The sequence below is a fragment of the Loxodonta africana genome, chromosome 24, assembly GCF_030014295.1.
Source record: "Loxodonta africana isolate mLoxAfr1 chromosome 24, mLoxAfr1.hap2, whole genome shotgun sequence".
NCBI lineage: Eukaryota > Metazoa > Chordata > Mammalia > Proboscidea > Elephantidae > Loxodonta > Loxodonta africana.
The window spans coordinates 29,557,923-29,580,323 of NC_087365.1; the positions used below are offsets into that span (position 1 = coordinate 29,557,923).

Below are 22,401 nucleotides of genomic sequence, written 5' to 3' on the forward strand. Positions count from 1 at the left end.
CTCATGTACACATTATCCAGTGCCCAGTCTGGGACCTTGATGGCAGGTACCCTGCAGTTCTGTTCTCAAAGTCTTTGGCATGCTATTCACAATCAGATCTACTTAGTACAGCTTGGGAACGAGGCCAGGAGTTTATAAACAACTTTATGAATTCGCTTTCTGAGCTTTTTCCTCTCTGTGATCTCCTCAGTACTTTCTAGATCCCTGGGACTCTTTTATTCTCTGCTAGTAAGCTGGCTTTGTTTACCCTGTAGGGTTGCGATGAGTCGGAATCGACTCAGTGGCACTGGGTGTGGTTTTTGGTTTGGTCACCATGTACTTTCTGTGATTGCACCTGTGTCCAGAGCCCAATGAGGAGGACAGAGAGAAGAAAAAAACAGGTTTACTCAATACTCATTACTCTTGAGACCCTTTTTAAATATTTTGTTTCAAAATACACATAACAAAACACATTCCCACTCAACAATTTCTACACAGTGATCAGTGACAATGGTTACATTCTCCACATTGTGTCCCCATTCTTATTCCCACTTAGTCTCACTGCCCTCTTAACTTCTCATCTATGCTTTAGAGTAACTGTTGTCCATTTGATCTCATAATTTACTTAAAAACAACACAGTACTCAAGGGTGACAGTCATTACTTTTTGAGCTAACCTGCTATTTAGTTAATAGGTGACTTTAGGGAACAATTTTGCTTCAAGGTTTAGAGTATCTCAGGGATTCCCTCAGTCTCTGTGGGTCTTGTAAGTCTGGATTCTTTAAGAATTTGAAGTTCTGTTCCACAGTTTTTCTCCCTATCAGGATCCATCCATTGTATTCCTGATCAGAATGTTCTGTAGTGGTAGCCAGGCCCCATCTAGTTCTTTTGGTCTCAAGGTAGAGGATGCAGTGATTCATGGAGATAATTAGTTCTGTAGTCTGGTACCTTCTCTGATTCTTGGGTTTCCTTCTTTCTCTTTTGCTCCAGACAAATACAGACAAACAGTTCTATCTTAGATGGCCGCCTGTAAGCTTTTAAGACCCCAGATACTACTCACCAAACTAGGAGGTAGAACATAAAGTTTAAGAACTATATTATGCCAACTGACTGAACTGTCCCACAAGGCCATGACCCTAAGTCTTTGAACCAAGAAAACTAATCCTGTGAGGTGAATGGTTATATCTAAGAAGTATTAGCATCTGTAGTCCCTATTTGTTTTACATATATATATATATGGTTGTTATTGCAAAATTATATATAACATAAAAACCCAACCCAGTGCCGTTGAGTTGATTCCGACCCATAGTGACCCTACAGGACCGAGTAGAACTGCCCCACAGTTTCCAAGGAGCACCTGGTGGATTCGAACTGCCGACCCTTTTTTTATATATATAACATAGCATTTGCCAATTCATCCTATTTTTTGCATGTACAACTTACCAGCATCAGTTACATTAGTCAAGCTGTGCAAACTTCACCCACATTTGGTGCCACCGTTCCCATCACCATAAACAAAAAATGACTACTACCTAGGGAATGCTTCCCCCTTTCCTCCCTGTCCCCATCCCTAGGAACCACCAATGAACACTGGTCTCTGTATATTTATCTATTGTTGTTTCATAAAAGTGAGATCGTACAAAATTTGTCCTTTTGTGATTGACTTATTTCACTCAACATTATGTCCTCCAGGTTCATCTATGTGGCAAGATGACTTGGGAACTCATTTTTCTTTATGGCTGAGTAGTATTCCATTGTATGTATGTATCACATTTTGTTTACCCATTCATCTGTTGATGGGCACTTAGGTTATTTCCACCTTTTTTTTTTTTTTGCTATACCACAAGCTTTCTTAATGGAAAGGAAGGTTTCTCTCCCTCGGTTTTAGGTTTTTGCAGACTGCTGCAGACTGGTGTGCAAAAGAATGGAGAAATGGGAAGAAAAGGAAAAGGTTCATTTTTCTTACTCTCTGAGCATTAAGAGACCCGTTTCTAACTTGAGTCAGAACTAGAGGGCTCTGGAGCACTCTCCGTCCATGCTAATGCCCACTTCCTCATTCTGGGTTTCCTTGAGTTCAGGATGGAGGGTGCTGAAGGAGGAGAGGGGGGTGGGGGAATGGTAAATTCACTGCTGGTCACTTCGAATTCTGGCCTTCTTCCCTAATTTGCCTACCAGACCTTTTCAGAGCCCTCAAACAGCTACTCTATGCATTCTGTCTATGTGTTATTCAACAGGAAAGTCACGATGGAGTGTACTTACTCCAGAACCAGAACCTTCAAACCCCATGCTCCCAACCAGGGCAGAACACCAATATATGACTGCCTTCAACACAGCTGCTGGTCTGCACGTGTGGATGATTACTGAGTGAGAACACAAAGTTTTCAGTACGCACACCAGGCTTCTCCAGGAGTGCCAGCTGTGGTTTCACAGAGCACCCAGCAGCAATAACATGAGGACTTCAGACCCTCATGCCTGGTTGGTTTCCACAGCATCTGAGAGGCTCCTTCAGAAGCACCTAGGCCAGTGCTGCTCAAACTATAATGTGCACATGGATCAGTGGGGGATCTCGTTAAAGTGCAGGTTCTAATTCAGAAGATCAAAGGTGGAGCCAGAGATTCTGCATTTTTAACAAGCTCCCAGCCATATGGGGCTAGGTTGTTTCCCAGTCAAGGTATATTTAGCCAGGGAATTTTGGTGGTCTGAGTTTATTTACCTTGTTCTGCCAAATGTGAAAATTTAGGATGAAGTGACGAAGCTGGTAACTGCAGTCAGGGGTGTGTACACGTGTAAGTATGGTACCAGTTAGAATGTCCTAAGCAACTAGGGCAATAAGCCTTTCGTTTTACCACTCGAGGGATATCCTATGAGTCCAAAGGTGAACAAGAGACTGAGGATGGTTGGGAAATACTGCATTTAAGGTGATAAGGATTAAAAAAAAAAAAAAAAAAAGACATGCATAAATTATACCAAAAAATTTTAAAACATTCAGAAAAAAAGTCACCCATAATCTGACTTTAACACAAGGATTATTGTATTATTATGTTACAGTCATTGTGTTATTCTCTTTAAGTCTTCTTTCCTAAGCATGTTTTTATACAATGTTACAAATATACTTTGGATTCCACTGGTTTTCTCCACTTATATCTGGCATTTTCCCAAGTTGTTCATCTTTGCTATTAACATTTTTAATGCCCATTAAACATTTTATTAACATTTTAATATTTACTCAAGTGAAGCAAATTTAAAATTTACTTAATCTTCTACTATAGGGTATTAATGCTGCTTCTATAAATAATGCTGTAATCAGTATTTGTCATGCACATGGCTTTTTTGTCAGAAACTGATGACTTCTCCTATGCCCACCGCTGTGTATGCTGGCTGTGCTGAGAGCACATGCCTCGTTTCTCTAGATTCACATAATTCACAGACGGAAAGGAGTTGTGCCCAGGAGGCTCAACTGCAACTGACTTGGGGGGATTTAGATCTTTCAAGCAGATGGGATTTAGACCGGATTTTGGATTTTGAGTTGATGCAGTAACGGGATAACACTCCTGGGAACTTTGTGTGTGGGAGGGCGCAGGGATAGTTGTGAAGGAATTTCGCATTTGGTATGTGTCTTAGTCATCTAGTGCTGCTGTAACAGAAATACCACAAGTGGATGGCTTTAACAAAGAGAAGTTTATTTACTCACAGTAAAGTAGGCTAAAAGTCCAAATTCGGGGCATCAGCAGCTCCTTGGGAAGGCTTTCTCTGTCCGCCTTCTCATCATCCTTCCCCTGGACTAGGAGCTTCTCCTTGCAGGGACCCCGGGTCCAAAGGACGTGCTCTGCTTTCTTGGTGGTATGACGTCCCCCCTCTCTGTTTGATTCCCTTTCCTTGAGAGATAAAAGGTGGTGCAGACCCAAGGAAACTTCCTTTACATTGGATCTGGGATGTGACCTGGGTAAGGGTGCTACAATTCCACCCTAATCCTCTTTAACATAAAATTACAATCACCAAATAGAGGACAACTACACAATACTGGGAATCATGGCCCAGCCAAATTGATACACACGTTTTTTGGGGGGTCATAATTCAATCCGTGACAGTAGGGATGTGAATCTTGGGGTTAAGCAGGTGGACTGTGGTAAGCAGAATTTCTAGAAATGCCCCCCAGGATTTCATGCTCCCTAATCTCTAGATTGCAAACCCTGATGGCGTAGTGGTTAAGTGCTACGGCTGCTAACCAAGAGGTCGGCAGTTCGAATCCGCCAGGCGCTCCTTGGAAACTCTATGGGGCAGTTCTTCTCTGTCCTATAGGGTCGCTATAAGTCGGAATCGACTCAACGGCAGTGGGTTTGGTTTTGTTGTTTTTAATCTCTAGATTAGCCCTGGTAGCTTAGTTGGTAAGCATTCAGTTGCTAACCAAAAAGTTGGCAGTTTGAACCCACCAGCTGCTCTGTGGGAGAAAGATGTGGCAGGCTGCTTCTGTACAGATTTATAGCCTTGGAAACTCTGTGGGGCAGTTCTACTGTGTCCCATAGGGCTGTTATGAGTCAGAATCAACTGGATGTCAATGGTTCCATCCCTAGAACCTGTGAATATAATGGGATAACACTCCTGTGATTATTTTATATTACGTGGCACAGTTGACCTTAAAAGGGGGAGCTTATCTGGGTGGGCTAATCTAATCACACGAGCCCTTAAAAAGCAGAGACCTTTCTCTGGCTGGCGGCAGAAGAGGAAAGCAGATGGGGAGATTCAGAGCATGAGAAGGACCTGACATGCCACTGCTGGCTTGGAAGATGGAGGAGGCTATGTGAGAAGGAATGGGGGCAGTCTGAGGAGCTGGGAGAGGCCCCCAGCCGACAGTCAGTGAGAAATGGGCACCTCAATCTTACAACTACGAGGAACTAAATTCTGCCAACAACCTTAGTAAGACTGGAAGCATGTTCTTCCCCAGAATTTCCAGACAGGAATATAGCCCTGCTGACACTCTGACTTTGGTCTTATGGTACCCTGAGCAGAGTCTAGCTGAGTCCATCTATGATCCTGACCTACAGAATTTTGAGATGATAAATGGATGTAGTTTTGAACCACTAAGTTTATGGTCATTTGTTATGCAGCAATAAAAACCTAATACACATATGCCGCAAACAGTTTCCTCAGTCTACTTGCCTTATAATTTGGGTTCAGTTAGCTTACAGGTGTTATGGGATGTTGTTTTAGTAAATAATCTAAAAGAAAAATGAGACTAACTCCTGACACTGGCATGGATAGGGAAATGGCATTGAAATATAGTGGGAATGCCAACTAATAAAACTGTTCAAGGAGGGCAACCAGGCATATGATACGTATGTATCAAAATCTTTAAAAAATAGGCTTAGTCCTTAATGCAGTAATTCTACCTTCAGGAATGTATGCTAAGGAAATACTCAGAGATACGGTCTGAGAGTTTTATGGGAAGAATGTTCACTGAAGCATTAGCTATGGTAGCCTCAAATCAGAAATTACTTACGCAAAAAAAAAAAAAAAAACAAAAAACTTGTATCATCCTTTATTTTTTCTTTCCTTCATTAGGCCAATCCATCATCTAGTCCTGTCAGATATGTCTTCAAATATACCCCAAGTCCATCTACCCAGTCTAGACCACCATTATTTCTTGCCTGAATGCCTGTGTTAGCCTCTCTGTACCTCAGTTGGAAACCCTGGTGGTGTAGTGGTTAAGAGCTACGGCTGCTAACCAAAAAGGTCGGCAGTTCGAATTTATCAGGTGCTCCCTGGAAATCCTATGGGGCAGTTCTACTCGGTCCTATAGGGTCGCTATGAGTGGCAATGGGTTTGGTTTTGGGTTGGGTGCCTCAGTTTTATATAAAAATTTTTAATGAAAGAATATGTATTTTTAAAGTTCCAATTGTAATTTCTAATATGATAAATATTAATAGGTATAACCCAAACAAACAAAAGCTCTTTGGGGTCCTCCATAATATTTTAAGAGGGTTTCTGAGACGAAAGATTTTGAGATCTGCTGGCATAGGGAATATAATTCAAGAAAGTAAGAGAAAAAAATGTTATATAGATGTTCATAGCTGTATTGTTCATAACAAAAAATTGGAAATGCTTGAAATACCCCCATTGAGGTTAGGCAAACCACAGTATACTAGTACAATAATACTGCTGCTGTTGTTAGATGCTGTCAAATCGGTTCTGATTCATAGCGACCCTATGTACAACAGAATGAAACACTGCCTGGTCCTGCACCATCCTCACAATTGTTAATGCTTGAGCCCACTGTTGCAGTCACTGTGTCAATCCATCTCATTGAGGGTCTTCCTCTTTTTGCTGACCCTCTACTTTACCAAGCATGATGTCCTTCTCCAGGGATTGATCCCTCCTGATGATACCCGAAGTATGTGAGACATAGTCTCGCCTTCCTTGCTTCTTAGGAGCATTCTGGTTGTACTTCTTCCAAGACAGATTTGTTCGTTCTTTTGGCAGTCCATGATATATTCAATATTCTTAGCCAACAACACAATTCAAAGGCGTCAGTTCTTCTTTGGTCTTCCTTATTCATTGTCCAACTTTTGCATGCATACAAGGCGACTGAAAATACCACAGCTTGGGTCAGGTGCACCTTAGTCCTCAAGGTGACATCTTTGCTTTTTAACACTTTAAAGAGATCTCTTGCAGCCAATTTGCCCAATGCAACATGTCTTTTGTTTCTTGACCGTTGCTTCCATGGGCGCTGATTGTGGATCCAAGTAAAATGAAATCCCTGACAACCTCAATCTTTTCTCCGTTTATCATGATGTTACTTACTGGTCCAGTTGTGAGGATTTTTGTTTTCTTTTTGTTGAGGCGTAACCCATACTGAAAGCTATGGTCTTTGATCTTTATTAGTAAGTGCTTCAAGTTCTCTGAACTTTCAGCAAGCAAGGTTGTGTCATCTGCATAATGCAGGTTGTTAATGAGTCTTCCTCCAATCCTGATGCCCCATTCTTCTTCATAGTCCAGCTTCTTGGATTATTTGCTCAGCATACAGACTGAATAAGTATGGTGAAAGGATACAACACTGATGTACCTTTCCTGATTTTAAACCACTCAGTATCCCCTTGTTCTGTTCAAACAACTGCCTCTTACTAAAAATGAGATGTTTATCCCTTTAGCAAATGGATTATGAAATATTTTTAAAAAGTGCAGAACTCAAACTAATTGTGAACATTTAAAATACATACATAAAGATACACTGATCAAGATTAAAAATGAATTTGTTGTTGTCAGCTGACAGTGAATCGGTTCCAATTCATGGCAACCCCATGTGGGTAGAGTAGAACAGCATCATTGAATTTTTAAGGCTGTTACTTTTCAGAAGCACATCGACCTGTCTGTCTTCCAAAGTGCCTCCGGGTGGGTTTGAACCACAAACCTTTCCGAGAGTAGCCCAGTGCTTAACCATCTGCACCACCCAAGGGCTCTAAAAATGAATTAAAAAATCTGTTGCCACCGAGTTGATTCCGACTCATAGTGACCCCGTAGAACTGCTCCACAGAGTTTCCAAAGAGCAGCTGGTGGATTCGAATAGCTGACGTTTTAGTTAGTAGCCATAGCTCTTAACCACTATGCCACCAGAGCTCCAAAAAAAAAAAAAAAGGATTTAGAATGACATAAGTAAAAGCTTTATATCTAACCATTTGTTTTTAGCGAAGCTGGTTAAGCATAGAAAAATTGGTTTTTCATAACAGGGAACAGAATTTGGGCTAAGTCTCCTGATGGGCCGTGGACAGATGGAGCAACGAGAAATAGTTTAAAACCATAAAGACAACAACAAAAAAATTAGGCTCACATGAAAAAACTTCCCTTACAGATGGCTTGTTTTCAGTTCTTCTTCTCTAGAGAGCTCAGGAGGACAGATCTACTTTCCACCCCCAATTTTCCATTACAATGGAAAGTCCTTTCCATCTATACTCCTAGCCTAGAAGCAGACAGTATCAAACCAGCAGACACAGTATCCTTTAACAAGCTCTGGACACACATCACTATATGCTTAGGGAAGCAGGTCTCTTTATGGACTAGGACAGACAGCCAGACTGTGGTTTGCATTTGTAGGTTTCAAGGTGTGCAGCAGGCAAGATGAGGGTAGGGGAGCTGAGGGGTGAGGCAGACGACTACGCCGTATGGGAAGGAGGCAGGGGCTGCTATTTCTTGCTCACAGTACCAGCCAGGGCTGTTCAGTGACTGTTGCTCAGTGATGGGTAATTAACACCCTGTAGCAGCCAAATGGGCCAGCTGCTATGCTGCTTTCCCTCCTTCCTGCCCTGCAGCCCCACCCCCAAATTGGGCATTTGAGGGAGAAACAAAAAGGTAAAAGTGTGAGCGTCTGGTTGCTGAGCAACATGGTGGTGGTGGCTATGATAAAGAAATCAACGTCATCACAGACATCTGTGCTGAAAGAGGGGGCTCGCAAGGCGGTAAGCAGGGGTGGGGGCGCAGGGCAGTGAGGTGACTACAGAGGGAGATCTGATAGGCTATCAACTGGCGGGTGGTTGACAAAAAGCCCAAACATTCTGCCTCCTCTTCCAACTGTCTCAACCAGTTCCATGCCCAAGTCCTGGGAGATAGGCCTGCTTGGGGAAGACCTCATGGACGGAGGAGAGCAGCAGGGAGTTCCTCCATAATCAGTCTGTACTACACTGAATTTGTACAAAACTGAGCTAAAGCTAGAGGGCAGAGGGGGGAAGCATAAGCTTCTTAGTTCAGACCCACCCTCCCTGCTAGATAACCCTGGAAAGTTACACTACCTCCCCGATCTTCTGTCTCCTCCCCATGTAAAGTGGGAGGCCACTGGTCTTCTTGTAGGGCTGTGTGGAAGATGAGCAGCCATAAATGACACTTGGCTCAGCAGTCAACACATGGTGGACGGCCAAGAAATGGCAGCTTCTCAGATCCTCAATAAATGGTGGTCCCTGATGGTGATAAAGCAAACGATGCCCATGAAGAGCCCAGGTCTGGGCTTAAACGCAGAGCTCCAAGACACCCTCTCACTGACATACCTAAGTGGCTTCACTGTATCAAATTCCTTTTTTGGTGAATAAATAAAACAAGGTTCCCCCTCTTGGGGACCCTCCACTCATTACTCCTTCAGTCTTGCTCTCATCTCTGCCTGCTACCTGAACAGGATCCACTGAGTCTACTATTTTTTGGACATTTACTGTATTCTGAACAATGAGCTCAACATATGACAGCCATCATCACATTTAATCCTAAGAAACTTCTGAGACAGTTATAATTATTCCCAAGCTGCAGATCAAGAAACTGAGGCTCTAAGAGGCTAAATGTACTCACTTAAGAGGTAGTTAAAGTGGCAGGGCCAGGATTTCAACTCAGCTGCTCAATCTCCAAGGCCTGTGCTCCTAACTGCCATATAATACTCTCTTCTCTCCCTGACATGGGGGGTAAGGGAGGCAGCACAGGAGGTGAGGAAAGGAGACCAAGTCCCAGCTACTAAGAGTGGTGTGGAGCAGTGACCAGGCTCACCCTCTCCAACCCACCAGACTCTAGCCAAATGCTGCCCCCAGAATCTTTGAGTGGCTTCCCACTTAAGTCAGGCTAAGGCTTTTTACAAAGCAAATAAAAAAAGCTTTTTAAAAAATAATTTTATTAAGACATATTTCATATATCATAAAATTCACCAATTTAACATGCACAACTCAGTGGTTTTTAGAATGTTCACAGATTTGTGCAATCATTATGATCTATTTATAGAACATTTTCAATACCCCAAAAAGAAAGCCTATACTCATTAGCCACTCCCCATTTCTGCTCCCCGAATCGTACACTCTAGGCCCTGGCAACCACTAATCTACTTTCTGTACCTATGGGTTCTGGACATTTCATATAAATAGAATCATACCATATGTGTCTTTGGTGCCTGACTTCTTTTAGTTAGCATGATGCTTTCAAGATTCATTATGTTATAGCATGCATCAGTACTTTATTCTTTTTCTTTATTGCCAAATAATATTCTATTGCATGCATGCATCACATTTTGTTTATTCATTTGTCGGCTGGTAGACATTTAGGTGGCTTCCACTTTTGGCTACTATGAATAATGTTGCAATGAACGTGCATGTACAAAACTTACACGTGAATGTGTGCACAAATGAGGATTAACTCATTGTGGTTTCCATTTGCATTTCTCTAATAATGAGCTGGAATGGACTCAATGGCAACAGGTTTGGTTTTTTTCTTTTTCTTTTTTAATGAAGGAAGCAGCCAAGCCCTTCCCTGCACAGCTGATTAGGAATTCTGTCAGTTGGTATCGCAAATCTGTACTACATTCTTATGGAAAGGAAATTAATTAGCTGCTAAATGTTATCTCCATATGCGTAGAAAACAGATTGGAAGGAAACTTCCAGTAAGTAGTAGCTGATTTTGGATGTTCGGAATGAGTGATTTTAGAAACAAAAACAAAGTAGAAAAAAGAAATAATGAACACACATCACTTTTATAATGGGAGAAAGGTAAAGCAGAATTATCGTATCAGGCACTGAATCCGTCAGTACACCAAGGTGTGCACCTGCCTCTCAGATCTTAAGTCATGCCACGGCAGCTTCACACAGACTCCTCTTCACAAGGAGAGTGCCAGTTTAACCATTTATAATAACTGATACTGTGAGAGGAGTGATTTGAGTGAACAGTTTTTGGTTTTAGTGACTAATGACGTTGATCATCTTTTCATAAGCTTATTAGTGATTTGTATATCTTCTTTGGCGAAATGCCTATTCAAATCTTTTACTCATCTTTTAATTGGTTTGTCTTATTGTTGAGTTATAACAGATCTTTATTCTAGATACATGTCTCATCAGATACATAATTTGCAAATATTTTCTCCCATTTTGTGAGTTGTTTTCTTTGACGGTGTTTGAAGCACAAAGGTTTTAGTTTTGATGAAGTCCAATTTATCTATTTTTTTCTTTGGTTGCCTGCGCTTTTGGTGTCATATCTAAGAAATCACTGTTTAACCCAAGGTCACAAAAATTTACAAAGTTTTCTCTTAAGCATTTTATACCTTTAGCTTTTACATTTAGGTCTATGATCCATTTTGAGCTAGTTTTTGTATACAGTGTGAGGTACGGGTCCAATTTAATTCTTTTGCATGTGGCTATTCAGTTGTCCCAGCACCATTTATCAAGACTATTGTTTTTCCATTTAATTGTCTTGGCACCCCTGTTGAAAAGCAATTATCCATAAATGTATACGTTTATTTCTGGACTCTAATTCTATTCCAGTAATCTATATGTCTATCCTTATGCCAGCATCAGCACCACACTGTTTTGATTATTGTAACTTTGTAGTAAGTTTTGCAGTCAGGAAGCGGGAGTCCCCCAACTTTGTTATTTTTCAAGATTGTGCTATTCTAAGTCCCTTGCATTTCCACGTGAATTTTAGGATCAGCTTGTCAACATCTATAAAAGAAAGCTGAGATTTTGATAGGGGTTGCACTGAATATGTAGATGAATTTGAGAAGTATTGCCAATATTAAGTCTTAAAATTCATGAAGACAGGATGTTTTTCCATTTATTTAGATATTCTTTAATTTTTTTCAATGATGTTTTGCCATCTTCAGTGTATAAATCTTGTGTTTCTTTTGTTAAATTTATTCCTAAGTAATCTGGAGGGGTTATTATAACGGGTATCACTTCCTTAATTTCATTTTCATGTCGTTCATTGCTAGTATATAAAAACAGAACTAATTTCTGTTTATTGCTCTTGTATCCTATCACGTTACTGAACTCATTTATTGGTTCTACTTTTTTAGAGTATTCCTTAGGATTTTCCATATACAAAATCTCATGCCATCTACAAGTACAGACTGTTTTACCTTTTACTTTCCAACTTGGATGCCTTTTATTTCTTTTTCTTGACTGACTGCCCTGGCTAGAACCTAAAATACATTTGAATAGAAGTGGCAAGAACAATTACCCTTGTGTTGTATCTAACCTTAGAGGAAAAGTTTTCTGTTTTTCTCCATTAAGTACAAGGGGAGCTGTGGGGGTTTTTTTTGTAGATGCTTTTTATTGGGTTGAGAAGTTCTTTTCTGTGTATGGTTGATTTTATTTTTAATCATGAAAAGGTGTGGAATTTTGTCAAATGCTTTTTTTTTTTTTGTCTACTGAGGTATCATGTGTTTTTTCTCCTTTATTCATTTAGTATGGTATACTATATTGATTTTCAGATGTTTTACCAATAATTCCTGGTATAAATTTCACTTGGCCATGGTGTGTAATCCTTTTTATATGTTTCTGGATTCAGTTTTCTATGTTTTGTGGAGGATTTTTATATCTACATTCCTAAGGAATATAGGTCTGTAGTTTTCTTGTTATGTTTCTGGTTTTAATATCAGTAATATCGCCCTCATTGGGTCATTTCTCTTCCATATTTTGAGAAAGTTTGTGAAAGACTGGTATTAACAAAAAACTCATTACTAAGGAAATTTCCCATTACACAAAAATAGTAAGAAGAGAAATATAATGAACTCCCATGTACCTGTCCATCAGCTTCAATGATTATTAATATTCTACCATTTTTATTTCACTATTTCCACTACCCCTCATACTTTGCTACCCTTCCGTGGGGAGGAAATTATTTAAAAGAAAATCCCAGACATATCATTTCATCCTTAATGCTTCAACACATATCTAATAGATAAAGGCTGCTTTTTTAAAAAACATAATCAGAATTCAATTATCTCACCTAATAAAATTATCAGTAATTCCAAATGTTATATAATACCTGGTCTGTGTCCAAATTTCCCCAAATGTCTCAAAATCATTTTCAAAAATTAGTTTTTGTGAAGCAAGATTCAATATGGTATTTAGCAAACGTGACTCTTAAGTCTCTTTAAATCTGTAACAACCCGTTTCCCATTTTTATCTTATGCCACTTATTTAATGAAAAACACAAGGTCAATTTGTCCTGTAAAATTTTTTCCGTTCTCCAGGTTTGACTACTGTATCTTTATGGATCTGTTTAACTTATTCTTATAGCCCTCACACTTCCTTTAAACTGAGTTAGGTCTGGATTCAGGTTGCTGTGAGCATGCTATTGCATCACACGAGGAGACACTTAAGGTCTAATTGTCCCACTTTTAGTGTTAAGACTGACTGATCAGTGGGTTCAGGTGTTATCAGTCTGATCTACACATTATAAAGTTCCCAGTAACCTTTTACCTAATGGTTTTAGCAACCACTGAACTTTGCGCCTAAGTACATTATTTCAGCAGGAGTTGTAACATGGTTATTTTCTGATTCTTTCACTTCTTCCAAGGCTAGGATTTCTACCTTCACTACTGTCACCTCCAAGTCTATGATTCCCAATTAGGGTGGCAGCACCTCCAGGCCAATCTAGAAGCCCTGGGGACATTTTTGCTTGTCACAGTGGTGGTGGGAGACTCCTGGCATTTAATAGGCAGAAACCAGAGATGCTGGACACTGCAATTCACAGGAGTCCCACATGATGAAGAAACAACCTGTATATCACAAAACTTTCACATGTCCTATTAGATATTCATGAGCCTACGAAAATTACCTGAGTCTAAGGCCCCTTTATGTATGAATGCTAAGCATCTTTTATACTGTTTTAATAGAAACACAATTTTCCAGGAATGCACTATGGTGTAACTGAAGTAACACTGTTCACAATATTCCTAAGAGCTGTATACCATTTCAGAAAAATCATGTTAGTAATAGCAACACAGTTTTGTGGTATTTGAGTTGCCAATACAACACACCTGCATCTGCCAGCTTTTGTTATTGTGGAATCTAAGATAACTCCACATACAGGCACAAATGTCTGACTATGTTTTCCAGTGTAACCATGCCCAGGCATTTCCATGTTTAAATATGTATTGTCTTATTATTAATTACTCTTTCTCATAGTCAGGACTTCATACCAATTTCTTTTGAAATTGTGCATTAGGTAAGTTAGATTATCTATGAATTCCATTTTAAGACAGTAAAAGAGATTTCACAGGCTATTTGTTTTAAAGTGGGGGCAGTGAGTCTGAGAGAGCTGAGAATTACTACGTACTTAAAGTCTCAAAATCTCTTCCAGCTCGATTCCTATCCAGGGCTTACTCTTAAATCTTACCACCAGATTCTAGATTGATCACAGCCAGCACACCGTGCTGGGAGTAAGGACATCTGGACCCTATCCCTGGCTCTGCCTCTATTTTGGCTGATGACCTTAGGTAGGTCATCTTACCTCTGCCTCTGTTCCCTTCTGTAAAATAAGGTTAGATCAGACAGTCTTTTCAACTGCTTAACATTATTCTCCACACTCCCGCTGAGACCTATTATTTTTAAGGTTTTGCCTAATAGACTTAAAAAAAAATAGACTTACCACCTAGTTTTTTTCACTAGGTTTTTTAATAATTGATTTCCCATTTAACTAATCAAAGGTGTATTGGGGCAGTTCTACTCTGTCCTATAGGGTCGCTATGAGTCGGAATCGACTCAACGGCAGTAGGTTTTTTAACTAATCAAAGGTATATAACTGTATACCAGAAGAAAAGAACAATAGCAGCTAATATTTGAGTGATTACTATGTGTCAGGCAGTGTCCTGGTGAACCTCCTCCCACCTCCATCTCACCAAGCCCACCATGACTACCACATTGTGAGCTAAGTGCTATCTCAGCTATAGACAAAATCTCCCTGGTCCTTGTCTCCTCCCTCAGAGCAAATTCTCAGTCCTAAATGCTGCCATCAGAATCCGCAAAGACCTTGGAAGTGACTCACTCACACCATGCTGTTTTGGAAAAGCTGTGACGTTGTCAAGAGAGGTCAGGGGACTAAACTGCAGAGAGATGGGCAAGAGACTGGGACTACAGCCCCTCCCGGAAAGTATAGTGAAACTATATGGGCCAGAACTCGACAGGCCCATCTTGTTTTTCAGGGTCTTGCAAGTTTTCCTCCTTTGAAAGGGTGCAGTTTTCCTATTTTCTATTGCTCATTTTAGTGGGAAATACTTGAGTTTTCCTTCTCTGACAGGTTTCTGCCTTACATGGGTTCCAGCTTTCGCAGGTTTTACTATACTTCCACATCTTTGCATTTTCCCAAAAAGCTTGATCTATGGTTCTCTGCACAAAGAGCTCTGGAATGATTAACAACTAATCACTTGGACAGAAACCCTAGACTACTACACAAGCTCCAAAGGTACTGACCCTGGGCAGACTCAGGGGCCCCGTGTGGCCCCTACAAAGGAGGGAGGCAGCCTTAAGATACAAGGTAGTTAGGGGGACTGGCAGCAGTGCAAGAACTCACTGTTCCACTTGTCTTCATTTCTACCTCCATATACCTGCCTCTGCCGACTTGGCTGTGGACACATGAGGTCAAGTGTCACCATGGGGATGACTGAAATGGTCCTACAGAAGCATGGGTTGCCTGCTGGGGGCTCTGCACTTACCAGGGAGGCTGCCGGCTGGTGTGCGGGTGGTGGGGAGGGATCCGAAGTGGGTCCACCTCTCTGGCAGTGGCAGGGGGGAACTCCCGGTGAGGACTGCTCACACTGGCCTTGTCCCACAAGTCATGGATAGGTGTAATGATTCCAGATACGATACGAGACCGAAGCTCCTCACTGTTCTTGTAGGTCCTGCAGGAGGCAGATGAGGTGTCAGCTGTTTGCAGCTGGCTGGCAACCTTATGCACAGTATTCCGCCGGCGGCGGCCACCCCGACAGCTCTTGGTGATGCGCTTGGCCTGCTGGCAAGGGTGCGAACGGGCCGTCCGGCGGACCTGGGTGAGGGGGGCGATAGCCCGGCGTTGTCTCCGAAGTTTAGGCCTAAGCTTCTTAGGCATCTGAGTTGCCCCTCCTCACTTACCACCCCATTAGAAAGAGCTGAGGGTGCAGGGGCATAGGGCCTGGACTGGCTAGCATCTGTCTCCACCCCGTCCCACCCACCCCGCCCTCAGCCTCATTGTGTGTTCATCACGTGTCATGGGAAGGGTCCATTATGGGGGATAAACCAGGTTCCTGGTCCAAGGAGGCAAGGCTCTGGGAACTCAAGGCCCAGTTCTGTCACTAACTCAGAGGCTCTCAGAAGGCTGCCCCGACCTCCTACCCCATCCTGCCAGAGCCTCGTTTCTCTGCCTATGAGAGAAAACCAATGAGAGCTTCAGCTGAGATGCTGAGACAGGCTGAGGGAACAGGGAGTGGGCACGCCTCTAGGTTCCTAAACAATTGGTGGTTCAAAATAAGCCATATCCTCGCCCATAAAACAAAATTTCTCAAATTTAAAAAACTGAAATCAGATGGAATATGTTCTCTGATCAAATGGAATTAAATTAGAAATCAATAACAGATACAACAGGAAATCTCTAAACACACAGAAATTAAACAACACATGAATAAAACAGAAAGTCTCAAATAAAAAAATATATATAACTGAATGAAAATGAAAAGACAACATATTAAAATATGTGGGATGCAGCTAAAGCAGTGCTGAAAGGGAAATCTATAGCACTAAATGCTTACTTTAGAAAAGAGGAAAGATCTCGAATTAATAATCCAAAGTCTGATAATAAGTACCTAGAAAAAGAAGGGCAAATTAAACTCTAAGCAAGCAGAAGTAAGGAAATATTGAAGATTAAAAAAAAAAAAAACCGTTGCTGTCGAGTCAATTCCAACTCATAGCAACCCAACAGGACAGAGTAGAACTGCTCTGTAGAGTATCCAAGGAGTGGCTGGTGGATCTGAACCGCTGGCCTTTTGGTTAGCAGCTGAATGCATAACCACTTTGCCATCAGGGTTCCATGAAGGTAAGAGATGAAATTCAAAAGAGGAATACAGAGAAAATTAAAAGCCAGGGTTTTCACAAAATGTGTAAAATTGACAAACCTCTAGCATGACTGATAAACATAAACAGAAGACACAAATTATCAGTATCGGGAATGAAACAGGCAATTATTACAACAAATTCTCCAGTCTTCGAAACTATAATAAGGGAACACTACAAACAACTTTACAGTCATAAATTCAACAACTTAGATCTGCTCTTCAAAAATCATAGATTACCACAATTCAGCCAAAATGAAACAGATAATCTGAATAGCCCTATTAAAGTAACTGAATGCATATTTAAACACCAAAAAAGGAAGTCTCCAGGCCCTGGAGAATTCTACCAAACACTTAAAGAAGAATTGGCACCAATTTTACACAATCACGTCCAGAAAACAGAAAAGGAGGGCACACTTCCCAATGGACTTTATGAGACCAGTATTGCCCTGATACCAAAAGTAGACAGACAGTACAAAAAACAAAAACAAACTACAGACCGGTGTCTCTCATGCACTTAAGGCACAAAAACCCTCAACAAAATATCAGCAAACTGAACGTGACGACGTATGAAAACTGGACACCGTGACCGAGCGGGATTCGTTCCGGGTATGCAAAGCCAATCCAGCATTCACAGATCAACGTGCTCCACCAAATCCAGAAGCTAAAACGAAAAATCACATGATCCTATCAACTGATGAAGAAAAAGCGTCTGACAAAATCCCATACCCATTCATAATAAAAACTCTCAGTCAACTAGGGTAGACGGGAATTTCCTCAGATCGATAAAGAGCATCTACAAGAAACCTACAGCTAAAACATACTCCGCGATGAATAAGGCAAGGAGGTTCTCTCACACCATTCTTACTGAACCTGAGACTGGACGTTCCAGCCTCTACAGTAAGAGGGGGTGGGGATAATAGGCATACAGGTTGGAAAGGAAGGAATAAACCTGTCCCTATTTGCAGATGGCATGACTGTATACCTTGAAATTTCCAAGAAATCTACAAAAAAACCCTCTTAGAACATCTTGAGTTTGGCAAGGTGACAGGACACAAGATCAACAGACAAAAAGTTACTGCATTTCTACATCCTAACGATGGACATTTGAAGACCCAAACTAAAAACAGTACCATTTATAACCACTCCATAAAACAAAAAAAGAAATACTAGGTATAAACTTAAAGCATGTGCAATATCTGTATACTGAGAATTATAAAATGATAATGAGAGAAGTCAAATACATGGAAAGGCATACTGTGTTCATGGATTAGAAGACTCAATACGGTAAAGGTATCAATACTGCCCAAGCTGATCTATACGTTTAACTCAAACCGAAAACTAAACCAAACTCGCTGCTTTGAGTCAATTTCAACTCAACAGTGATCGCACAGGACAGAGTAGAACAGTCCCATGGGATTTCCAAGGCTGTATATCCTTCCAGAAGTAGACTGCCACATCTTTCTCCCATGGAGCAGCTGGTGGGCTCGAACCACCGGCCTTTCAGTTAGCAGCCGAGCGCTTTAACCACTACAACATCAGGGCGCCTCCTATCGAAATCCTAACAAGGTTTGTAGAGACACAGACAAGTTAATTCTAAAATTTATGTGGAAAGGCACAGATTCAAGAATAGCTACAACTATCTGGACAAAGAAGAACAAAGTGAGAGGAGTCACTGTACTAGATAATAAGGCCTATTATATAGCTGAAGCCCTGGTGGCTCAGTGGTTAAGAGCTCGGCTGCTAACCAAAAGGTCAGCAATTCGAATACACGAGCTGCTCCCTGGAAACCCTGTGGGGTAGTTCTACTCTGTCCTACAGGGTCGCTATGAGTCAGAATCAACTGGATGGCAATGAGTTTGGTTTTATTACAAAGCTATATAATCAATACAGGGTGATACTAGCGGAGGGATAGACACACATACCAATGGAATAAGATAAAGAATCTAGAAATAGACCCACACGCATATGGATAACTTGTTTTTGACAAAGTTGCAAAAGCAAGTCAATGAGTGAAGAATAAATGGAGTTGCAGCAACTTGATATCCATGTTGTTGTTGTTGTTAAGTGATGTCCAGTCGGTTTTACTCAAAGTGACCCTACGCACAACAGAACCAAAAACAAACAAAAAAACTGAATCTCAACCTAAACCTCATACCTTATATAAAAATTAAAAATACATCACAGATTTAAGTGTAAACCATAATACTATAAAACATTTGAGGAAAAAAACAGAAAATCTTTGAGATCTAGGGATAGGCAACGACACAGAGAGCATGACCCACAAAGGCAAAAAGAGATAAACTTTTGCTTTGTGAGAATTCCTGTTGAGAGAATGAGAAGACACGCTAAAGGTTGGAAGAAAACATCTGCAAACCACATATCCAACAAAGGACTTGTTCCCAGAATAAACAAAGAACTCTCAAAAACACAACAGTAAAAAAAAAACAAATAATACAATTAGAAAATGGGCAAAAGGCACGAACACACATTTTGCCAAAGAGGATATACAGATGGCAAATAAGCACATAAAAAGATGTTCAATGTCAATAGTCATTAGAGAAATGCAAATTAAAGTCACAATGAGATATCACTATCCACCTATCAGAATAAAAAATAACTAAAATAGGAAACAGTGGCGACGTCAAATGCTGGTGAGGATGGGGAGGACCTGGATTACTTGGACACTGCTGGGGAAATGTGAAATGTACAAGCACTCTGGAAAACTTCGTAATTTTTTTATAAAACTAAATATGCAATTATCATTGGCCATTGATCCCAGAGAAACAAAAAGCTACGTTCACACAAAAATCTATACATGAGTGTTCATAGCAGCTTTATTTGTAACAGACAAAAGCTGGAAACAACCCAGACGTCCTTTAGCGGGTGAATGGTTAAACAAACTGTGGTACACCCTTACCGTGAAATATTACTCAGCAGTAAAGAGGAGCAGCTATTGATGTACACGGCAACCTGAATGGATCGCAAGGGTATTATGCTGAGTGAGAAAAAGCAATCCCAAAAGGTAACATACATTATGATTCCACTTACATAATGTTTTTAAAATGAACATTTGTACAACAGAGAACAGATTGGTGGTTGCCAGGGCTTAGGGACAGGGCAGGGGAGGTGGGCATGACCACATAAAAGGGCATCAGGAGGGACCCTGTGGTGGTGAAGATGTTCTGTATCATCGTCTCTGTACCTATGTCAATATCCTGGCTGTGATATCGCAGTACAGTTTTATAAGACGTTACCATTGGGGTAAACTATGTAAAGGGTGCAAAGGATCTATTGCTTTTGACAGTGAATGTTAGTCTACAATTATCCCAAAATAAAAAAGTTTAATTAAAAAGTGTATTTATTTTATAACCATAAAATACAGAATATTAAACTAGCAGTGGTTTCAGGGTTTCTCTAGCATAGAAGGGGGCCCATGGAGGGCATGAGAGAAAGCCAAGTGGAGAGGGCACAGGGACCTCCACTTCCTGCCTGATCTTTTCCACCAGGACAACTCCACTAACATACCAACCCTAAAGAACACTGTGCTTGAAGAAGAGTTCCATGATTACAAAGTGTTAACACCAACAATGGCTTGGAAGATCTCAGGGCCTGTGACCCAAACATCCCTACACACATCAGGTTCTTACTTAGAACATAGACCTTTGAGGACCCTGCTGCTTCCCTGGCCAAGCCAGTTGGAGAGGATAAGTCTAACTGCTCTGTCCTTTCAAATGAGCTGCGCGTGACAGCGTCAGAAGATCTCTTATCTCCCTAGCTAAGTGTTTCCTTGTAGAAATCAGACCTGCTTCAAAACTGCCTGCAGGTAGGTTCAAAGCCTTGGTAGAGCAACTGCCACTTTGGTAGTGGCAAAAGACAACTTGTCACATGTTGCCTGACACAGAAGATGCATGGCAGAAAGGAACAAAGCAAGGTTACACTTGCATTCCTTAGCAAACCAGTTTGTTCACCGAGTGGCAAGAATTCCTAGAGCAGGTGAGACATGCCATGAGGGCCAGAGGAAGGAAGGTGATGAGGACCCAGCACTGCTGGCTGTAAGGGAGAGGGGCAAGGGTGGGCCTTATGAACAGGAGGGAGATCCACACTCCAGCTCTCAGAGCCTCAGTCTCCACGGGGATGATTCCTGGCAATCAGATTTTTTTTCTTGCGTGTTTACTAAGAGCTGGACCTTTCAGTTAGCAGTCAAGCACTTTAACCACCGTGTCACCAGGACTCCCTAGGACTAGGTTGGAGGGGTGGAAACGGAACCTTTAAGCCTCATTAAGAATTCTATTCTTTATCCTACCAGTGAAAACATTCACTGAAGGGTTTTCAACAAGGAAAGGTTTTAACCATGACTGATCCATGTTTTAAAAAGACTGGCCTGACTACTATGTGGGGAATCAGTTGAGGGTGGTGAGCAGCAGTGGAAGCAGGGGGACCAAAGACGGTGCTGGTGCAGTTGCTCCAGGCGAGAAGACCTGGCTTGTACTGGGGTGGAGGTGATGGGGAATGTCAAACTTGAGAAATAACTTAGGAGACGGGAGAAAGAGGACTTGACAATGAACTGAACATGGGGGTGAGGGTGAGCACAGCAACATCAGTGATGACCCAGGCTTCTGGCCTGAACAGCTGGGGAACGGTGGACCCTTTTGCTGTGACTGTAACACAAGAAAAGGAGTGGGTTTAGGGGGAAAGAACAGGGCTGGATTTTGGATATACCGAGTTTGATGTGGCTGTTACACCTCCACGTGATGACATGCAGGAATTAACACTAGGGTCTAGAGTTCAGACAACAAGTATGGGCTAGAGATACCCAGGAGGAAACTCACCAAATAAGTCCTTCTGTTAACAGAAGCCACAGAAGCGGGCACACCAGCCGGGGAGAATCTGTAAGGGGTGAGGGAAGAACCCTGATGAGGATTTCAGGCTGTGTGGAAGGGGGAGGAGTTAAAGAAGTGTGGGCAGAATGAGGGAGGTGGGTGGTCTGAAAACGTGTGAGCACAGTGGGTACGATCGGAATGGCTGTTGCTTTGGAAAGCTAGCTGATTAGAGACATGCAACAAGTTTCTGGGCAGTTCTGAGTTGGTGACTGTGAATTTATGGTGATGCCAGGCTTCCTCTAAAAGCTAAGGAGGTCAGTGACAATGGGCACAACCTCCCCCAGAATGGAATAAAGTGGAAATAAATTAATCTAACTATATATCAAACAGGTAAGTTAGCTACACTGCTGAAAAAAACAAGCATTAAGCTAAGCACCTTTTGAACATAACACTCTAACTTACATACATTCTCAGTGGGACACAGTCAAAAGACAAAAAGGACCGGAAAGAAATCACATCTGGAACTTTACTTAATAAGTTTGTTCTTGGTACGTACAAGATACAATGTAGGGTTTCAGAAACTACTTGTATTTCAGGATGAAGCAAATGAGTAAATATATTGACGCTTTCAGGAATCAAGGTTCTCACCACAAGAAAAAGGGGATGTAAGAGAAGAATTCGGTGGTGTTAAATTAGAATCAGAGGTATCAGTAGAAACTCGTGATTTAAGGAAAAAAGCTTCCAAGCTCTGTCCACTGAAAGGGCCTAGAAGCAATGACACCTTAGTGTC

The 22,401-nt window shown here is 41.4% G+C and overlaps 1 protein-coding gene across 2 annotated transcripts in view; it reads right to left on the reverse strand.

Moving 5' to 3' along the window:
- PSMF1 (proteasome inhibitor subunit 1) overlaps positions 1-22,401 on the reverse strand; it is a 51,192-nt gene that overhangs the window by 15,543 nt on the left and 13,248 nt on the right. For both annotated transcript variants that reach the window (XM_064275904.1, XM_003411627.4), the window contains exon 4: positions 15,421-15,606. In XM_064275904.1, coding sequence (XP_064131974.1) covers positions 15,421-15,606 — 186 coding nt within the window. The remainder of the gene's footprint in view (positions 1-15,420; positions 15,607-22,401) is intronic.